The sequence below is a fragment of the Bos grunniens genome, chromosome 11 (assembly GCF_055505025.1).
Source record: "Bos grunniens cultivar Pamir isolate PY7600 chromosome 11, Bosgru_T2T1.0, whole genome shotgun sequence".
Taxonomy (NCBI): domain Eukaryota; kingdom Metazoa; phylum Chordata; class Mammalia; order Artiodactyla; family Bovidae; genus Bos; species Bos grunniens.
Genome location: NC_141175.1, coordinates 33504512 through 33525544, shown reverse-complemented (window position 1 = coordinate 33525544; position 21033 = coordinate 33504512). Strand labels below are relative to the sequence as shown.

The 21033-nt window shown below is 37.4% G+C and overlaps 1 protein-coding gene across 8 annotated transcripts in view; it reads left to right on the top strand.

The window, feature by feature from the left end:
- Nucleotides 1-1938: 1938 nt before the first annotated feature.
- DNAJC27 (DnaJ heat shock protein family (Hsp40) member C27) overlaps nt 1939-21033 on the top strand; it is a 39372-nt gene continuing 20277 nt past the window's right edge. For 2 of the 8 annotated variants that reach the window (XM_086325860.1, XM_086325859.1), the window contains exons 1-3: nt 1939-3627; nt 12416-12498; nt 16251-16320. In XM_086325860.1, coding sequence (XP_086181986.1) covers nt 3541-3627; nt 12416-12498; nt 16251-16320 — 240 coding nt within the window. In that variant the 5' untranslated portion in view covers nt 1939-3540. The remainder of the gene's footprint in view (nt 3628-12415; nt 12499-16250; nt 16321-21033) is intronic. The other 6 variants (XM_086325865.1, XM_086325861.1, XM_086325864.1 and 3 more) reach the window with 6 other exon arrangements.

The following is a 21033-nucleotide window of genomic DNA, read 5'->3' as shown; positions in this document are numbered from 1 at the left end:
AAACAACTTATTAAATATTTATGCTCTAACAATTTAGTTGCCATTTGAAAAAAATATTACACATAAACTAAAAGAAAAATGGCATTTTTATTTCATTCTTAAATAACCACAATTATTTACTAATGGGATTTATGCAGCTATTGTGCACTGCACAACTTCTCGAATCCTGGAATCAGTTTGGGTAAGACCACCCTCATTTCCTGTTCTCATTGATTTTTGCACTGTACTTTTTATCACAAACACTGAAAAAACCCAGCTTCCCAAGTACATGACATTTCCAAGAAATATGGCACCATCTAATGTTAAAGCTGTGCATAACCTCAAGTGAGTAGTTTTGCTTGCCTTGAAAGTTCAGAATGTATTAATATCACACAGATACCCTCATGAATTCACCGCGGTGCTGTGGGGCACCCAGTGCACAGTTTGGGAACCACAGGATTAGATGACAGTTTTGTATTAATGTTACGTTTCCTCCAGTTGATAAATATGCTGTTGCTATGTAAGAGAAAGTCCTTGTTATTTAGGAAATGCACATCAAAGTGTTTATGAATAAAGAAAGACATCTGCAAACTACTCTCAAATGATTTAGACAAATTGTGTGTGTATTTGTGCATACATAGTTAGTGAGCACAATGATAGAGGAAATGAGCAAAATATTAACAAGGAATCTGGATAAAGGGTTTACAAGATTTTTTTCCCCGCTACTATTTTTGAAGTTCTTTCAAAATAAAGATTTCTAAAAGATGCAATACAATACTATATTTCAAGGTGTATATACATATATAGTAAAACAATATTTAAATGCCTGGAAATTAGAAGCGCCAATTCAAATAGTTGTAATGTTTTGTAGAGTGGGAAGAGGGATGTACATTTGGGGAAGAGTACATACAATATCGCAGATGTTTTATTTCCTAAGGTAAGCGGTGGATATTACATATTATCATTCATATCTTTAAGTATGTCTGACATACTTCATAGTTTATTTTAAAGAATAAATATGTAGAATCCGGACTTCCCTGGTGGTACAGTGGATAAGAATCTGCCTGCCAGTACAGGGGACACTGGCTAGATACTTGGTCCAGAAGATTCTACATGCCGAGGGGCAGCTAAGCCTGTGTGCCACAACTACTGAGCCCATGCTCTGGGTCCTTGCGTGGTAACTGCTGAGCCTGTGTGCCGCAATTACTGATGCTGGAGCTCCTGGAGCCTGTGCTCTGCAACAAGGGGGGCCACTGCAATGACAGGCCCGCACATCTAGAGACTAGCCCTGCTCTCCACAACTAGAGAGAGCCTCCACACAGCAATGGAGACCCAGTGCGACCAAAAATACAAGTTAATTAATAAAAAAATATGTAGAATCTTTTGTAACAGATAAAACATAAAAAATATGAGTAAATGAAAGCATACCACTGTTCCTTATTGGGGATTACCATACACTTCACGGGCAGCCCTGACTGCCACTACACACCCATGTCATGCCAACATTATGGATTAAGAGGGCTGACTCCAGAGCTCACATTTCTAATCCACATACTATATCTTCCAGCTCCATACACAGTTAACATAGTTCTTTTTGTTCCTTTTATCTTAGACTGGAAAAGAAAGCTAACTTTCTTGCTTTTTCTGTTTTAAACAAATTTAACACAATTAGTAAACAATACGGCTGTACATATTCAAAACTTGAAAATATCAATATAAAAAAATGATAATAAATTTTAATCTTTAGCACATTTCACTGCTCTCATGCTCAACAGTATTATACCTAATGTCTTTAATAGTTGAAGATTTGACATTTTGCAATTATACTTCCACAATATCAGTTCTATTACAGGGTCTGCTGCTGCTGCTGCTAAGTCACTTCAGTCGTGTCCGACTCTGTGCGACCCCATAGACGGCAGCCCACCAGGTTCCCCTGTCCCTGGGATTCTCCAGGCAAGAACACTGGAGTGGGTTGCCATTTCCTTCTCCAATGCATGAAAGTGAAGTTGCTTAGTCGTGTCCGACTCTTAGCGACCCCATGGACTGCAGCCTACCAGGCTCCTCCGTCCACGGGATTTTCTAGGCAAAAGTACTGGAGTAGGGTGCCATTGCAGGGTCAGTATGGCAGAAACCAACACAACATTGTAAAGCAATTTTCCTCTAATTAAAAAATAAATTAAAAAAGAGGAAATAAAAGAAACAGATGCTTATTGATTTATCAAATCATACTGAGAGATCAGCATGAAAATGGAAAATTTTCATGGAGATCTGGAAAATCAGTATGAATCCAATTCTTTTAAGCTTTAAACTATCAAAATTCTAACCAGGACTTATATCTCATAATTGTAAAGAATTTTAGAAGCTTCACCGAACTAAGTTACATTACTTGTTTACTATGGAAACAATCCAAAATAAGCTTTTTTTCTTAATAAGCATTTAATGTTTAAAAATTAAATTTTAACATTAAAATGCTTGAAAAATCTAACTTAAAATAACTGTTACAAAACTTTGAGCCTTTAGTCACTATCTTCCTGAAATGTATTTAAAACGTTTATAGCTATGTGAGAACAGAAGCAATGCTACCTTCCCCCTTATAATTTAGTGGGAAATTGGCAGCCATTCTTTTTCAGGGCACTAAACAAACGTTTGTCAAGTTCTATTCATCTTCTGTAGCTAAATATATTGACCCCCAAAGCGACAGTTGCTCAAACTGTTTTCTATTTTAGAAGATGCTTTCCGTCTCATCGCTTGGAATGAGAAAAGTGGTTATCTCAGAATTATTATTTTGTTATATTTTCAGCTAAAGGTGAGAACAAGATGGGGTTAAATGTGGATGAGTAGCAGGGTAACGAGCTAAACTGAGCTCACAGCTACAATCACACACACCTTGACAGAAGTGAAAGTGTAAAAAAGGTCTAATCTGAACGTTCCACCTGCAGGCGAGAAGTACATAATAGGGACCCCAAGGGAAACATAATATTGGAAGAGGGGGTCAGTGGATGTGCCCATGGGTACTGAAGAATCCACAAAAAGTACACCAAAACGGACCGTGGTCTACTTGGCATATCCGCACCGATGGACCTTGAACTAATCCGTAATTTCAGCTACTTCCAGCCTGAGAATCTGCCTTGAACAGTCAATAAATGTCTACCACTCGGCTGCGAACCTAACAAATTTCTAGGTCCTGAAACCCCACCCTGGCCATAAGTTCGCATCCTCCATGAAATGTAAAACTCAGCCACCTCCCGCGAGGCCGCCTTCCTGCCTACGGACACTGCCGAGCCAGATCGCGCGACCCTAGGGAGCAGCCTCATCTCTGGGGCCTGGTGATGACGTCACGCGGCCCCTTGCTAGCATCGCGAGACTCTCTTCTCCCTCCCCCAGTTCCCTGCCCTCCCAACCGTCAGCGCCCGCTGCCAGGCAGCGGCGGGGATGGCGAGCCGCGGAGCCAGGGTGGTGACGAGAGCAGCGGTCCCGCCATTGGACGAGGAAGCCTGAGGGACGGGCCAGCGTGGTGAACAAGCAGAGACCGAGGCTGCTGGCCCCGAGAGAGCGAGGGCCATGGAGGCCAGCATGCCGAAGCGGAAGGAGCCTGGCAAGTCTCTGCGCATCAAAGTCATCTCCATGGGCAACGCCGAAGTGGGAAAAGTGAGTATCGCGCTGGGAGGGGCGGGACCGCAGCGCGGCGGAGCGACGTGCCGATTGGCTGGGAGGGCGGCCACTCAACAGCCTGGTCGCCCGGCCTCCTCCCCGCCCCTGAGCAGGCCTGGGTCTCCTGAGGGATACGGCTCCACGAGGAAAAACTCTCCTGACCTTTTTGACCTTTGGGTTGCCCCCCTCCGACACCTAAGAAGGTGTCTCGAGTGGCCACTAACCGTTGACTATATCCCAAAGAGAGAGGAGGCCTAGGTCCTCATGTCAGATCGTATGCTTGGATAACATACCCAAGCGTTCTGGGTGACCCGTACAGGACTTTGAGGTGGAGAATAAAAGTTCAGTTACCCCAGCAGAGCTTGGGAGCTGATAACTTACTGGGCTGTGTGTGAGGATGGGGATTTGTAAAATTTACCCTGTAGATGTGGAGCCCAGAATCTACATTTCATTTGTAAGAGAGCGTAACTGATGCTGAAGTGATTCACAGGGAGGTGCAGTGGATGTCAAGGAACTTGCATTATTTTGGTTTGTGTTTATCTCTGATAGTGTCACCACATGCATTATCGCAAAGAAGTCTTAGATCCACTGTCTTTTTCTATGGTGCTTCTGCTGCTGCTGCTGCTGCTGCTGCTGCCAAGTCGCTTCAGTCATATCCGACTCTGTGCGACCCCAGAGACGGCAGCCCACCAGGCTCCTCTGTCCCTGGGATTCTCCAGGCAAGAACACTGGAGTGGGTTGCCATTTCCTTCTCCAATGCATGAAAGTGAAAAGTGAAAGTGAAGTCGCTCAGTCCTGTCCGACTCCTAGCGACCCCATGGACTACAGCCTACCAGGCTCCTCCGTCCATGGGATTTTCCAGGCAAGAGTACTGAAGTGGGGTGCCATTGCCTTCTCCAATGGTGCTTCAACTGGCTATCAACTCTAAACTCTCCCATAGTATTGGGGGTAGGGAGGTCAGGAGGTGAACGGAGGTCTTTATCCCCACGTGAATTCTAAGACCGCCTCTTCTTCATCCAAATTGTCTCTTCAGGGTGAGTGGAAGCTGTTAGTTAAGAACCTTCCAAGGTCATCAAATCAGTGACTGAGACAGAATTAGAACCTGGGTCTTCACACTCCCATTGCAATGTTCTTTCCATCGTTGTTTAGTCGCCAAGACTCTTGCGACCCTGTGGACTGTAGCCCGCCAGGCTCCTCTGTCCGTGGGATTTCCAAGGCAAGCATACTAGATTGAGTTGCCATTTCCCTTTCCAGGGGATCTTCCTAACCCAGGGATCAAACCCGCATCTCCTGCATTGCCGGCAGATTCTTTACCACTGAGCAACCGGGAAGCCCCCCTTTCCAATCATTATTTGCTGTCAAAATCAACTCCTAGTAGGATCTACATGCCCAGAGAGCTGTTAATGGGAGTGTTTATGCCAAAGACCTGCACGTAATTGATGCTCAGTAAATGTTTATTAGTGTCTTTTCTTTCCATTTAGTATTATTTTGTATTGTTCATATATCTGTGTATATGTATGTAGTAACGTAGCTGAAGGTCGATGATTACTGAATGTAAACTATGTGCCAGGCATTGAAAAGAAAAGAAAGACCTCTAGAAGGTCATATACTAAATACTAAACACTAAACTGGCTAAGTGAGCATGCTCACTTTTAAAATTTTGCTATGCTTAATGATTCAACTTTATTTTTTTTTTTTTGATTCAACTTTAGAAATAGCTTAAAATGTCCAGTATCAACCACGTTCATGTAATACAGTTCTAGATTTATTAACCAATGCAGTTAGGGAGAAAGAAATAATGTACGAAATGCTGAAAAGGAGAAAGCAAAATTGCCATTATATGTTAATGATATGATTGTTTATCTGAAAACCCAAAGAGAATTAACTGAAAACCTATTAGAAACAACAAGACAAAATTAATATATAAAAACTTACAGCTTTACTGTATTAGAATTATAATTTTGGACTATATATTTGAAAAACTGTTTTAGTTTACAATAACGACCAAAATAAAGTGCCCAGGCTTAAACTGCAGAAGATATAGGTAGGTCCTAGGACCTATATAACAGAGAAAGCAATGGCACCCCACTCCAGTACCCTTGTCTGGAAAATCCATGGACGGAGGAGCCTGGTAGGCTGCAGTCCATGGGGTCGCTAAGAGTCGGAGACAACTGAGCGACTTCACTTTCACTTTTCACTTTCATGCATTGGAGAAGGAAATGGCAACCCATTCCAGTGTTCTTGCCTGGAGAATCCCAGGGACGGGGGAGCCTGGTGGGCTGCCGTCTATGGGGTCGTACAGAGTCAGACATGACTGAAGTGACGCAGCAGCAGCAGCAAGACCTATATAAAGAAACATTTCTACAGAGACATGCAATTACTTAGACAAGTGGAAAGGTATGTGTCCTCTTAATTAGGATCACTCAATATTTTGGAGATATCAGTTCTTTAAAATAATCTACAAATGTCATTCAATTATAGTTAAAACATCAGTAGTTTTTTTCTTCAGAACATAATAAAAGGTACTAAAAGTCCTTATGAAAAATTAAATGTGAGACTAACCAAGAAAATTGAGGAGAAGAAATGAGAGGAAACTAACACTACCAGATATTAAAACATATTTTAAAGTTACTAAACTTTTCCTATTGATACTGGGAAGTAAATACAGAGACACTAGTGAAACAGACTAGAGTCCAGAAATAAACCAAAATGTATAAGGAAATTCAGTTTACAACAAAAATAGTTAAACTGGGAAATTAGGGGCCATTTAATAAATACTTTTGTTACAACTATTTACTATTTGGGGGTAGAGTGGATTCCTTCTGAATGCCTTTCTCAAAAATAATTTTTTCATAGATGAAATATTTAAGTGTAATTAAAAAATGTTTGCCTTAGTTATAAAAGTAAAACATACTCATTTTAAAGAATTTAGGAAATGTAGGAAGATATACAGATAAATAATTTTAGGTTAAAAAGACATGCCCTAGTAAATAATCCTTGGCTCAAAGGACAAATCAAAGCAAATGACAAAATAACTAGAAACCAATGAAAGGAGAGAATCCATGCCAAAATCTTCAGGGCAGATTGAAAGCAATCCTGAAAGAAAAATGAATTATCTAACTCATTTCTAAAAAGGAGACATTGGGAGGGAGGGGGGTTCAGGATGGGGAGCGCGGGTGTGCCTGTGGCAGATTCATCTCGATGTTTGGCAAAGCTAGTACAATATTGTGGAGTTTAAAAATAAAATAAAATTAAAAAAAAATAAAAAGGAGACATTAAAAACTAAAAGAACTTAGTAGTTGTACAACTTTGTGAATATGCTTGGAACCACTGAACTCTACACCTTAAAAGTATGAATATTATGGTATGGTATAACTGAATTTTCAAAAATAAAGAAACTTAAACTTAAGACAGAAGAAAAAGGGCCCTAAATATGAGAGAAAGAATTCCCTGGAAAGATTAATGAAAAAGAAAAATGCCTAAAATTTATTTTAAGAAAAATAGAGAAAGCAAAAAATTACAAGATTAGTGCTGAAAATCATATTCTGGAAGAAATTAAAAGAAAGATTAGAGAATACTATATATATTCAGTTCTTGGGATCATATTTCAAAATACAGAGAAAATGGAGGATTTCTTAGCAAAGTATAAATTACCAAAATTGACTCAAAAAGTAGAATACCCAAGTGACCATTCATACAAAAAAAAATTGGAAAAAGCAATTAAAAGATTTATTATCCTAAAAGGTATCAGGATCAGATGGCTTCATGAAAAGATTTATTTAAGCTTTAAATAACATATAATTTCAGTTATTTAAGTTATTCCAAGGCAAAGAAAAAGATGAACAGCACTCCAATTTATTTATATAAAGTCATGGTGACTTAAATAGCAAAACTTGATATAGTCTCAAAAAAGAAAAGTATATATACTATTTTCATATATGCATACAAATGCATAATTCCTAAATATCCATGAATAGAATTCAGCAGCATATCAGAAATTTCACTATTAGCAAGTAGGGTTTATTCCCGGAATGCAAACTTGGTTCAACATCAAGAAGTTAATCATCATAATTTGTTTATATTCTAAACCCATTTTTCTGTTAGGCAATGTATCTTTCTTACCAGTTTTTCTGGTTTGAGGATGTTAGAGTTATTAACTTTTTGCCAGCTGTATGAGTTACGAATATTTGCCCCAGTTATGTTCTTTTAATACTTGGTGTTTTGCCATACAATTGCTTTTATTATTATTTGTATATACTCAATTATGCCCATCTTTTTTAAAATTGAAATATAGTTGATGTACAATATTATGTTAGCTCCAGGTATGTTACACAGTGATTTGACATAAATGATCATCACAAGTCTAGCAACCAGCTGTCCTCATATGAAGTTACTGCAATAATATTATTGACTATATTCTTCATGCTGTATAATACATTCTAGTGGCTTACTTCTTTTAATAAGAGGTTTGTACCTCTTATTCCTGTTTACCTATTTCACTTCCCCATCCCCTACCCCTTCTGGCAACCACCCATTTGTTCTCTGTATCTATGAGTCTGTTTTTGTTTTGTTTGTTAGGTTCCACATATAAGTGAGATCATATGGCATTTGTCTTTCTTTGACTTATTTCACTTAGCATAATACCCTCTAAATTTCATTCATGTTTTCACAAATGATAAGGTTTCACTTTTAAAATGAAAAAAATAAAATTTTAAAATTTATTTTAAAAATAACAGTTAATAGTCCATTATGTGCATATATATATATATAAAATATATATTTATACCGTATCTTCTTTATCCATTCATCTATGGGTGAACACTTAGGTTGCTTCCATATTTTAGCTATTGTAAATAATGCTGCAGTGAACATCAGGGTGCATGTATCTTTTTGAATTGGCGTTTTTGTTTGCTTCAGGTAAGTACCCAGAAGTGAAATTGCTGGATCATATGGTTGTCCTATTTTTATTTTTTTTGCCCAGCCTTCATACAATGTGTTCCATTGTGACTGCACCAGTTTACAATCCCACCAGTGTTGCACAAGGATCCCTTTTCTCCACATCCTAACACTTGTTATTGTCTTTTTGATACCAGTATAAGGGTGGTATCTTACCAGTTAAGATAACTGGTAAGATATACTGGTTACCATTCTTACCAGTATAAGGTGGTATCTCATTGTAGTTTTAATTTGCATTTCCCTTATGATTAGTGGTGTATTTTTATGTATGGTGTGAGAAAGTAGTTCAGTTGATTCTTTTACATATAGCTGTCTAGTTTTCCCAACACCATTTATTAAAAGTGGTGTGTTTTCCCATTGTATATTATTGCTTCTTTGTCATTGATTGACCATCTAACTGTAGATTTGTGTCTGGGCTGTCTGTTCTGCTCCATTGATCTATGTGTCTGTTTTTGTGTCAATATCCTACTGTTCTGATTACTGCCGTTTTGTACTATAGTTTGAAATCAGAGGGTATACCTCCTGCTTTGTTCTTTTTCAAGATGTTATAACTATGCTTTTCTGTTTTTTTTTTTTTTTATGGTTTCTGGGTTTTCTGTCTTGGTTGAAAAGGTTTTCAGATGTTCTACATATATTGTGCATTTTCTTCTGAAATTTTTATTGTTTTATTCTGAAATACTTAAATCACAAATTCACCTGTAATTTTTTTTGCATATAGGTAAGTTAAGGGCCTAACTTAATTTTTTTTCCCTGATGGATAGTCAGTGTACCAGTAACATTACACTAAATAAATTATTTTTCCCATTGACTTTAAATATCACTTTTGTCACTTTTAAAATTTTCATGTATAATGGGATCTATTTCTGAGCTCTCTGTTCTTTTCTACTAATCTACTTGTCTATTCTTATGCCAATATAAGACCCTCTCAATTGGTTTCAAACTATATTTTAATACCTGTCAATGCAAATTCTCACCTCTTTCTACTGCCCTGTATTTTATATTTCAATTAGTTCTTCTCAGATAGCTGTTCTTTCATATGAATTTTAGGATAATTCTATCACCTGCCTCCTGAGAAATCTGTATGCAGGTCAAGAAGCAACAGAACTGGACATGGAACAACAGACTGGTTCCAAATTGGGAATGGAGTACGTCAAGGCTGTATATTGTCACACTGTTTATTTAACTTATAGGCAGAGTATATCATGCAAAATGTCAGGCTGGATGAAGCACAAGCTGGAATCAAGATTGCAGGGAGAAATATCAATAACCTCAGATATGCAGATGACACCACCCTAATGGCAGAAAGTGAAGAGAAACTAAAGAGCCTGTTGATGAAAGTGAAAGAGGAGAGTGAAAGAGCTGGTTTAAAACTCAACATTCAACAACTAAGATCATGGTCCCATCACTTCATGCTAAATAGATGGGAAAACAATGGAAATAGTGACAGACTTTCTTTTCTTGGGTTTCAAAATCACTGCAGATGGTGACTGCAGCTGTGAAATTAAAAGACACTTGCTCTTGGGAAGAAAAGCTATGACCAGCCTAGACAGCATATTAAAAAGCAGAGACATTACTTTGCTGACAAAGGTCTGTCTAGTCAAAGCTATGGTTTTTCCAGTAGTCATGTATGGGTGTGACAGTTGGACCATAAAGAAAGCTGAGCACCAAAGAATTGATGCTTTTGAACTGTGGTGTTATAGGCTCTTGAGAGTCCCTTGGACTGCAAGGAGATCAAACCAGTCAATCCTGAAGGAAATCAGTCCTGAATATCCATTGGGAGGACTGATGATGAATCTGAAGCTCTAATCCTTTAGCCACCTGATGCAAAGAACTGACTCATTGGAAAAGACCCTGATGCTGGGAAAGATTGAAGGCAGGAGGTGAAGGGGACAACAGAGGATGAGTTGGTTAGATGGCATCACCAAAGTGATGGACATGAGTTTAAGCAAGCTGTGGGAGCTGGTGATGGACAGTGAGGCCTGGCGTGCTGCAGTCCATGGTATCACAAAGAGTTGGACACAACTGAGCAACTGAACTGAAATTAGGGAGGAAAAAAAGATTCAAACCTTAAGATTTTAATTGAAACTGCTTTTAAAAAGAAAAGTGCCTAAGAATCTACTTAAGAGGAATAGAGAATGCAAAAAACTCTCTCTATATTTATGTTATTTAACTTAGCTTGTAAGATCCTAAGGCCCAGAAACCCTGTTTCTTTATAGGGAGTGGTTATTCATACTATTAATTAAATGTGTATCTCTTTAAATACTTAGGACTAGTGTTTAAATTGTCTACTGGAGTTAAAGGACTTGCAGGTCCCTTAATCTTATGAATAATTTAGAGAAAGGCTGTATTTATTTTTCTAGGATAGTGTGAGAGAAAACATTTGAAAAGTGCTTTCAAGCTATAAAGTGTTTTTTAAAGTGTAGCTTCTTAGCAGTAGTTATTCCAAAAAAGTTTTTCCTTCAGTTCCCAGTGAGCTTATTAAGTACTTTTTAAAGCAGCTGTCCTATTTAATTTAGATTGAGGTTCATCAGGAAAGTGAGCAGAATAAGCTTCATCACCCGTGCATCAAGTAAATTATGTTTCATGAGTGCTAAGGATTGCTGTTAATGTACAAATCATTTTAAATTGCTTTTTCATTGGTACTGAGCTAATCCCTCAGATGTGAAGATACAAGATAAAAGTAAAATACCGGTGCTTGCCTTCAAGTAGTTTACTGTCTAGCTGAAGAGATAAAATTATGTGCAGGCAGAAGATAACAAGGCAGTGAATGATAAAAACATTGTATATATATTTATATATACATCTATATATGTATGTAGTTTATGTTGGAGAAGTTTAGATGTAGGCAAGATCTCTTATAACCAGAGTGCTTACGGATAAGTAAGATTTGGAAAGAAGGGAGAAAGCTCATTCCAAATTGGAAGGAAAGTAATGACAAGAGTCAGGAAGTCAGGCCTGGAGTTTGGCAGAAATGGAGGATTTATATTAAAAGAGTTTAGACAGAAGACAGATTAGGGTCAGATTATGGAGGGTCTTGAATAATGGACAGAGGAGTTTGGATGTTCAACTCTTGGCAGTGAGAAGCTGCTGAAGATTTTTAGTTAGAGAAGTGAAATAATGTTAGCGGTATGCAGTGTTGGTTGAAATTGGGAGGGAAAGGAGGCATAAAGACCAATAAAGAATTTCCTGTAGTTGTGCAGAAGTAGATAATGAAGACCTAACTAAACTGGTGTCAATGGGAATTAGAACGAAGAGAAAGATTGAAGAAACAGTGAAAAGAAGATTTAGAAAGACTCAGAGTCAGATATGACTTTAATAATTTAATCCTCTGTAATTGGGAAAATGGTATTATTAACGGAAACAGATGTCAGCAGGATGAGCTGTTTGCTGTTTTTATGTATAAGATTAGTTCATATTTGGACACGTGGAATTTGTAGAATAGTTGGACATCTAAGTAGAAATTAGTCTAGTAGATATTTGGAGATGTGGATCTGGTCTGGGGAGGGAGGTTGAGGTAGGTATTTTGGTGTTATTATTAAAAGTATGTTGGTGTTATTCTTGAGTAGAAGAGGTCTTCAAAAGAAGAGAGAATAAGGATTGAGCACTAAATTGAAAACATACCCATATTTGGTATTAAGGAAAGAATTTTGAAATAATTTTTCTTTAAAAACTTCACCTTTAGTACTTGTTTCAGTTATTTTATAATTTTGGCTTTTGAAAAAGATTTGTCTCATAGGGGTAGATGAAGAAACCATAATGAAGAAATGTGCTTATTTTTTATGGGTTCCCAGAGTGTCTTTACTAAAAGCTTTTATTTTTACCTTTTTAGAGCTGTATTATAAAGCGATACTGTGAGAAGAGATTTGTGTCTAAATACCTTGCAACAATTGGAATTGACTATGGAGTCACAAAGTGAGTACATATATTGTTTCCTTGGGCTTGCAAATCTCATAGAAATTCAGAACCCCTCTAAACTGATCTGTCTTGAAATAGAGATTCTGAAGATAAATTGGTTCAGAGAGGAATGAGACCTTTACAGACAGCAGTGATCATGTCATTCGTTCATCATGGAGCACGTTCTGTTCACCAGGCCTTCTAAGTGGGATGTAGGGATTGGTGATGGGCAAGTCAGCACAAGGCCTGACTGGCAGACGTGGCTCTTCAGGAAACATGTGTCTATGTAAGCAGGTCCTATTAGCAGGTGTGTTTTTAGAGAATTTTGAAATATTCACTCCAAGAATTTTAAATATTATGTGAAAATTTTTCTATCAGAGAGCTTCCTTTTAGTGATATTTTTATAGCCTTTTGAAATCTAGCAAAAATGATCTGGGAAGAGTGAAATTAAGTATCAGTGGGGATTTATTTGGAGGTGGATTGAAGACGGGTTGAGCTTGGGGAGACAGAGTCACATTTGGAGGAAAGCACACCATGGAAGAGTAGAATGGAGGTAGATAGCTTGTCTCCAGAGAGGGAAGTTCAAGTGGTCAGTATTCTGACCCCAGCCCGCCCCTCCCTTCTCTCTCATTACATTCTTTGACAAACTTTACTCTCCACGCACACTGAATTCGTGCAGTCATACTTTTCTCTCTCAGTGCCATCCTTCATTCTGTCCGCCTGAAATGTGCTCTCCCCTCGTCTCTCCACCTGTCAATCTTCTCAAGCTGTGAAATATACATGTTCCCATGAAACATTCTGAACATCCCCTTTACCGATCAGGACTCATTTTAATTGAAAATGACAGTTGTATTAAAATTCTCTGCTATTCATAGGTGTTAGCATAAATTATCTTGTCTTATTATTTGTATGTGTTTAATGTCTCCTGCTAGATTATGAGCTCCATGTCGAGAGGCTATTAGAATAAATAATCTCCACGTGCCTGGTATCATGCTAGTACACAGTCCATACTCAATCAATAATTATTGTTAGGTAAGATAGATGCACCTAAAGAGGAAGTTTGCAACATTAGAATATGAGGGCGGCATTCAAGAAGGTAGACTAAAGTGGTGAGGGGTATCTATACTTCAGGGCACAGGATTTCACTGATAAGGTAGTATATCCTGTTTAAGGCAGTTTTGTTTTGAGTCCATATTAGTAGCTAATTTATTTATCTAAGAAGTGAGAGTTATCATGTTATGCCATAGAGCTGTGGTTTATTCAATAGACTATAGTCATCTCAATATCTGAGGAATATTGGTTCCAAGACCCCTTGTGGATATCAAAACCTGCCGATGTTCAAATCCCTTATATATGATAGTGTAGTACTTACTATACACATTCTCTCAATACTTCAAATTTTCTCTATATAACTATAATACATAATAGAATGTAAATACAATGTTAATGCTATGTAAATAGTTGCCACTTTGCAGCAAATTCAAATTTTGCTTTTTGAAATTTTAAGGTTTTGTGTTTTTTTTCCCCTGAATATTTTTGGTCCAAGTTCAGTTGAATCTATGGATACAGAACTTGCAGATACAGAGTGTTGCAGATATGGAGTGTTGATTATGTTCTGTTTCTGGTTGAAATTTTTTTTTTTTTTTTTTTTTGTCCTTTGGTGAGGAAGAGGATATGGTTGACAGAAACCTAACTCAAGTCAAAAAAAAAAAGGAGAGAATAAAAAGGCTATTGATCAATTCACATAATCCAATCATGAGGATATAGCTGGGTCTCAGAGATCCCTGGAACTAGGGAGGGATTTCACAACATGTTTCTCTCTACCGTTTGGCTCCCTCTCCACAGCTGCCAGTATCTCTCAGGCTTTCCAAAACTAATCTCAAATTTTAAAATCCCAGGGAAGGTTTTGATTGTCCAGGTGGTGACAGGCGCCTTTCCCCAGTTCTGTTAGCTGTGGCCAGCAGAGTGGCATCAAAAAAGAAGATGGAAGAACCCATTTAAACCACAGTTGGCAGGAGGAGGGGAGGTACTCTTTGAGCAGTCAAAACAATTGAAGCCCACTCCATCCTTCAAATCACAGTATGCTTAAGAACTATTTGCAGAGTCTGTAAAAATGAAGATTCCCAAGCTTCATCCAGTAAGATTCTGATTTACTGGGGCTGAGGTGGGGCACAGGACTCTACAATATAAACACTCTCCCCCTCTTTCCATAATTATGATTCAAGTGGTCTTCAGGACACAGTTTAGGAAAGCACTGGCTTGAGGTAATGAATTACCATTTTTCTTAAGGTAATATCCTCTGTCAGACTTCTGAAGTAAACTGCCCTGTTTTGAGTTCCAATTTGTAAACAATTTATGTTACTTCCTGATTTTATAAACTTCAGTTCCATCCCTTCTCAGCTGCTATGTGACAGAACTTTCTAATAGGAGTTGTTATATAAGATCTTCTCCAGATGCTCTCAAACTCTTAAATATTTTGTTTTGTTTTGCTGTTCTCACATCCTTTTATGAGACAGATCCTGAATTCACAGTTGTTAAAATGAAAGGAAATGTGCATCTTAGGACTGATGAAATATGGCAGAGAATTCAGGACTGAAGAAATCACGATGAGATGAGTAGTGGTTAGTCTGATTTAAATATACAAGTGATATAAAACAACTGCAGGAATTATGGTTTCAGAATAGAAAGTGCATGTTATAAACTTGGACAGGGAATTATAATCATGAACAAAGCAGGAGGTAATATAGAAACAATGAGAGCAGGTGCTATTTCCTTGTAGTCCACAGAGGGAGTCCTACCAATGCTGTCTGAAGCATGTTACTTAAAAAACAGAACTCTAATCTGTTGATTTATTGTTAATAATCTCTATTCTTAACCTTAGAGGAATTTTTTAGGAAATGCTATTTCTGTAATGAATAACATTTATATTTAAAACTCAGTAATTCCCCCCAGTTTACTTCAGTTTCTTTTTCTTTCTTTTGTTAAATTCAGTGAAAAGTAAAATTTTCTTTTATTTTAAATTAATATAATCCCAATTTTATAAAAATATTGATGTTTATCATTCTTATCTATATATAAAAAAGAAGTCTACAGTGATGCTCATCTGTGTTAATGAAGGTTTTTTTTCTGGGTGGTAGGCTTTGGGGTTACTTTTAAGCTTTCATCTTTGTACTTTTCTTTAGTGTTTGAGTTATTTATAATGTTTCATTGATTCATTTTCCAGTAGTGATTTTTCTCTAGAAAATAAAAGGACTAGGAGCAAGAATGCTCTGATGTTAGCAGTAGTTAATTCTAATGTGAATGGTTGTTATTTCCCTTTTCTTTTCTCTACTTCCAAATTTCTGAAAAAGATTGACTGTTATCCTTGCTCAAATGAAGATCATAAGAAAATTGAACAAACATCATTAAAACAGTAATACAACTTTGTACTATTTATTTGTACCATTTATTGTACTGCATGGTAACAAGCACAACCAGTAGTAATTAAGATGTCATACTAAGTGAAGTAAAGCATTTTGGTTTTCTTCATCTTGCTCCTACTGTCCAAATAAATTTGTTTTAGCAGCACAGTAATAGCTACCGTTTGTTTTGTACGGGGAATAGACTGAACTGTCGTGGTAAGGTGAAGCTAAATGGGAGTGCTTGTTCTAAAAAAGCCTCTTAAATTTCATTCACATAACCTTTTGAAATTCATAAGCAACATAAATGATATTAACATGAGTACAGAAGCCATGACCCTCTTTGGGATTGTTTTCATTTGAACATTTCAGGGTACAAGTCAGAGACAGAGAAATCAAAGTTAACATCTTTGATATGGCTGGAGATCCCTTCTTCTACGAGGTAAGAAAGCCTTTTTGAGAAAAATCTATACCCAGTATTGTCAATGGGTTGAAGGAATGCTCCTGAATTATCAAAACAACAAATATTCAAGTCATGTGTAAAAATAGGTAAATTTAGCCAGTGTTTGTGCCTTAACTTAATGGACATCTGTTGGTCTTTTGTACTGTCTCCTTAAATAGTGGTAGGAAATTTTGTTGCTAATCTTTCGAACACTTAGATAAGACATTTTAACCTTCAAAAGACTGTTGCTTTTCACTTTGTGCCTTAGCCTAGAACGTGAAAAGATAATTACATTCATCCTGAGGCTTAGGAATTCAGAAGTGAACCAACCGTTTGAGGCAGGGTTCTAGGGGGGTTTTCCAGGGCACTCCTCAGTCGTGTGTTCTCTCCCCCCAGAAGAAGTTAAAGCAGCTTCACTTCGTTTCCTTTCATCTCCCTATCAGTCGTCAGTAGTCTCAAAGTGAATCTCATGGCCGTTCTCCTTTGGTTTTCCTTCCGTCTGTTTTTCTTTTTCCATAAGGAGTCTCTTTACTCTTTCTAGTTTGGCCGTTTCATTTCTGCTTTTGTCTTTATTATTTCCTTCCTTCTGCTTGCTATGGATTTATTCTATTCTTCTTATAGAGAAGAGAGCTTAGGTTATTGATTTGAGATGTTCACCTTTTCTAATGTAAGAATTTAGTATTATAAATTCTCCTCTCAGCACTGCATAGCTGTATCCCACAAATTTTGGTATGTTGTATTTTCATTTTCATTTATACACTTCTTTTCAAAATTTCCTTTGAGATTTTCTGTTTGACCTATGGATTATTTAGAAGTATGTTGTTTAGTTTCCAAGTGTTTAGAAATTTTCCTGTTATCTTTCTGTTACTGATTTCTAGTTTGATTTCAGAGAACATACTGTGATCAGAGAACATACTGTATGATTTCAATTCTTTAAAATTTATTGAGGTTTTTTTCCTGGCTCAGGATGTGGCCTGTCTTGGTAAATGTTATGTGGGCACTTAAAAAGAATGTGTATTCTGCTATTGATGGATAAAATGTTTTTTAAATATTCATTAGATCCTTTTGGTCAGTTGTGTTGATGAATTCTTTTATATCCTTGCTTTTTTTCTGTTTAGTTGTTCTGTTAGTTGTTAAAAGAGGGGTTTTGAAGTTTCCAACTGTAACTGTGGATTTGTCTATTTCTCTTTTCAGTTTTTGCTTCACGTATTTGCAGCTGTCTTGTTTGGTACATATACATTTAGGATTGCTTTGTATTCATTATATAATGTTGTTATTGTATACTGTCTGCCTGTGTCTCTGATAATTTTCTTCCTAATGTCTATTTTATCTGATGTTAATATAGGCATTTCTTCTTTCTTTTGATTAATATTTGCACGATACATCTTTTTCTATCTTTGCACTTTCAACCTGCCTTTATCTTTATATTTGAAGTGACTTTCTTAGAGGACAATACATAGTTCAGTCATTTTTCTTTTTTAAGTATGATGCCAATTTTTGTCCTTAGCCCACTTATTTTTCTGTAACTATTGATATGTTAGGGCTTAAGTCTGCTATTTTACTTTTTGTTTTCTATTTTTTATTTCTATTTTCTTTTTCCTGTCTTCCCGTGGGTTACTTGAATGCTTTCTGAATTCCATTTTGATTTGTCTATAGTGTTTCTGAGTAAATCTTTCTGCATAGCTTTATTGGTGGACACTCTACTTACTACACTACATGTTATCACAGTCTACTGTTATTAGTTTAACAACTTTAGTGGGCTGTAGAAACTATTCCTCCTTTTATGTCCCTTTATCCTCTCCCATTTATAATCATCTTCAATATTTTGTCTACATACAAGAGAACCACAGTAGTGTTTAATTTTTGGTTAACTGTCAAACATAATTTAGAGAATGAGAGACAAGGAAAGCATATTGTGTTTACTCATAGTTTTGCTTGCCCTACTCTTTCATCTTTCGTTGTGTTCCTATTGCAGGAAGGGGGGGCCCTTCCAGGGCCCAAAAGGGGGCTCTTGTCTAACACTCAGAAAAGAATTGACTGAGGAGACAGACGTGCTGACAAAGCAAGAGACTTTACTGGGAAGGGGTGCCTGGGTGGAGAGCAGTGGGGTAAGGGAACTCAGGAGGACTGCTCTGCCGCATGGCTTGCAGTCTTGGATTTTATGGTGCTAGGATGAGTTTCCAGGTTTTTTTCAGTCAGTCATTCTGATTCAGGGTCCTTCCTGGTGGTGCATGCGTTGTTCAGCCAGAATGGATGCCAGCGAGAAGGATTCTGGGAGGTGGTAGGACACGTGTTGTCTCCTTTTGACCTTTCCCAAATTCTTCCAGTAGGTGGTGGCTTGTTAGTTGCGTGTTCCTTAACTAGGACCTCCTGTTGTGAAATAACTCACACAGATGGTTATTATGGTACCTGGCCAGTGTGGGTGCTTTCGGTTAGTGTGCCTCCCCTAACATTCCAAGGCTGCATCTTTCATCCTTTCTATTTAGAGGACTCCTTTAGCCATTCTTTTAGTGTAAGTCTGGTGGCAACAGATTCTCTTAGTTTTCCTTGATTGAGAATGTTTTGGTTTCCCTTTGGTCTTGAAGACTTTTCTTTTTTATTGCAGGTATGGGATTCTGGGTTGGTATTGTTACCAGACCAAACTTGGGTCCGCTTGCCCTTGCACAGTAAATTCAATTCTACTGACAATGGGTTATGGTGAAGGAAAGTACAGTGTTTATTGCAGAGTGCCAAGCAAGTAGTTGGGAACTGCTAAAACACAGAACAAACCCCAAAATTCCTAAAGGGTTTTTCGTCAAAGCATTTTTAAAGGTGAGGGAGGGAGGGTCGCAGGGTATGACATCAGCTGTTGCACAATTCTCTGATTGTTTGATGGTGAAGTAATAGGGCAGGGGTTGGCATTCTCTATCCTTAGGCACCAGTAGGTCTGGGGGTGCTTCTTGCTCTTGGTCATTAAGTAGTTCATTTCTTCCACTGGTGGCGGTTTTAGCATCTGTAAAACAGCTCAGGAAGTGTGCATCAGATACTATTATCTAGGTACTTAAAAGAGGAGCTATAGCAGAGGATATGGGGGAGGAGTCTGTCCTGAAAACGCTCCATGGAGTCCTGCTCAGTTAACAATTTTTCTTCTTTCTTTTGTTTCAGCATTTGAAAAATAGTGTGCTTCTTTCCTCTGGCCTCATGGTTTCTGATGAGAAATCTGCTGTCATTTGAAATGTCTTTTCCCCCCACTTTGCTTTTTTAACATCGTCACTACTTTTTTAATATAAGATTAGGTCCATTTCATCTTAAGCTTAGAAATTTCTACTGTAAAATTGTTTCAACTCTGCATTAAGAAAGCAGCAGTGTTTTAAGCATTGTATTTCATGGGAAAAATAGTACATATGACAGAAAACTTCCTACTTTGCTGTTTTCTCTAATTTCTCTTCAACTGTGTAAAGGTTCTTTCATGTTATGTGAGAATCATTTCTCCTCATATGATTATTTTCCTTTTCTTTACTTATATTTCCTTATCATTTGTTGTTTTCATGCCAGCTTTTATACTCCCTGAGCCTCTTGGCCCCAATAATTTCAACGCTTTCAGGGAAGAATGGGGTTTCTGACCGAAAGATTTATTGGGAAGGTTAACTTAATTACCAATAGGTTCAGAGAGGTGTCATTTTCTTTTTTTCTTTCCTATTGCTCTTATGATTTTTTTCCTTTGTCTTTAGTTATTAGAGGTTTAATTATGATGTCTATTGGCATGGATTTCTTTGAGTTTTTCCTGTTTGGGGTTTTCTCAGCTTCTTATATGTGTAGGCTTACATCTCTTGACAAATTTGGAAAGTTTTCAGCCATTATTTCTTTAGTTCTTTTTCAGCCTTACCATATTTATCCTCTCCTTCCTGGACTCTGATCTTGTTATAGTGTCACAGGTTCCTAAGGCTCTGCTCTTTTCCTTTTTTGTTTCTTTTTTCTTTTCTTTCTTTCTTTTTTTTAAAGTTTATTTCCTCTCTGTTGTTCAGATTAGGTAATTTTTATTATCTTGCCTTCTGTTTCACTGATTCTTTCCACCATCTCCTCCATTCTGCTGTTGAACACAACTCCTGAGCTTTTTATTTTAGTCATTCTATTTTTTCAGTAATTAATTTTTCTAAAATTTCCACTGTGCCTTTGCTTGAGTAGGTGTGGGTAGATAGTGTTTTCTTGAGGTGTCAGTTTGGAGGAGAGTGGTTATCATGTAAAGTTCTTTGTCTTTCCTGGTCTTTCACTAAAGAGAGCAGCCTTTTGTTAGGCTTTTATTGGTCTGTACTCATTGGTATTTCCAAGTTGTACTTCTCCAGCTCTAAATTTTGGATACATGAGGAAAAGAAAACCTGGGAAACTCACCGCTGTGTCATTCCTCAGGTCCCAAGGTCCCTTGCTTGTCTGCCTTCTTCTCTCCACTTTCCAGAGTCTTCTTATGTATGTTATATGTATTTATATATATAGTATCCAGGAATTTTACTTGTGCTTAGTGGAAATAATAGGGAAAAGTACATCTACTTCATCTGCCCAGAGGAAACGTAACTTAATGTCTATTTAATCTTCCATCTTGTGACACCCAGATATTTAGGTAAAATGAATGAATTCCTTTTGATTGTGAAGCCTTATAATGGTTATATCAATTTCACAAGTATAGAACATTGTCAGTGAAAAAGGCATGGAGGCTCTCAGTGGCCAGAAGTTTGACAT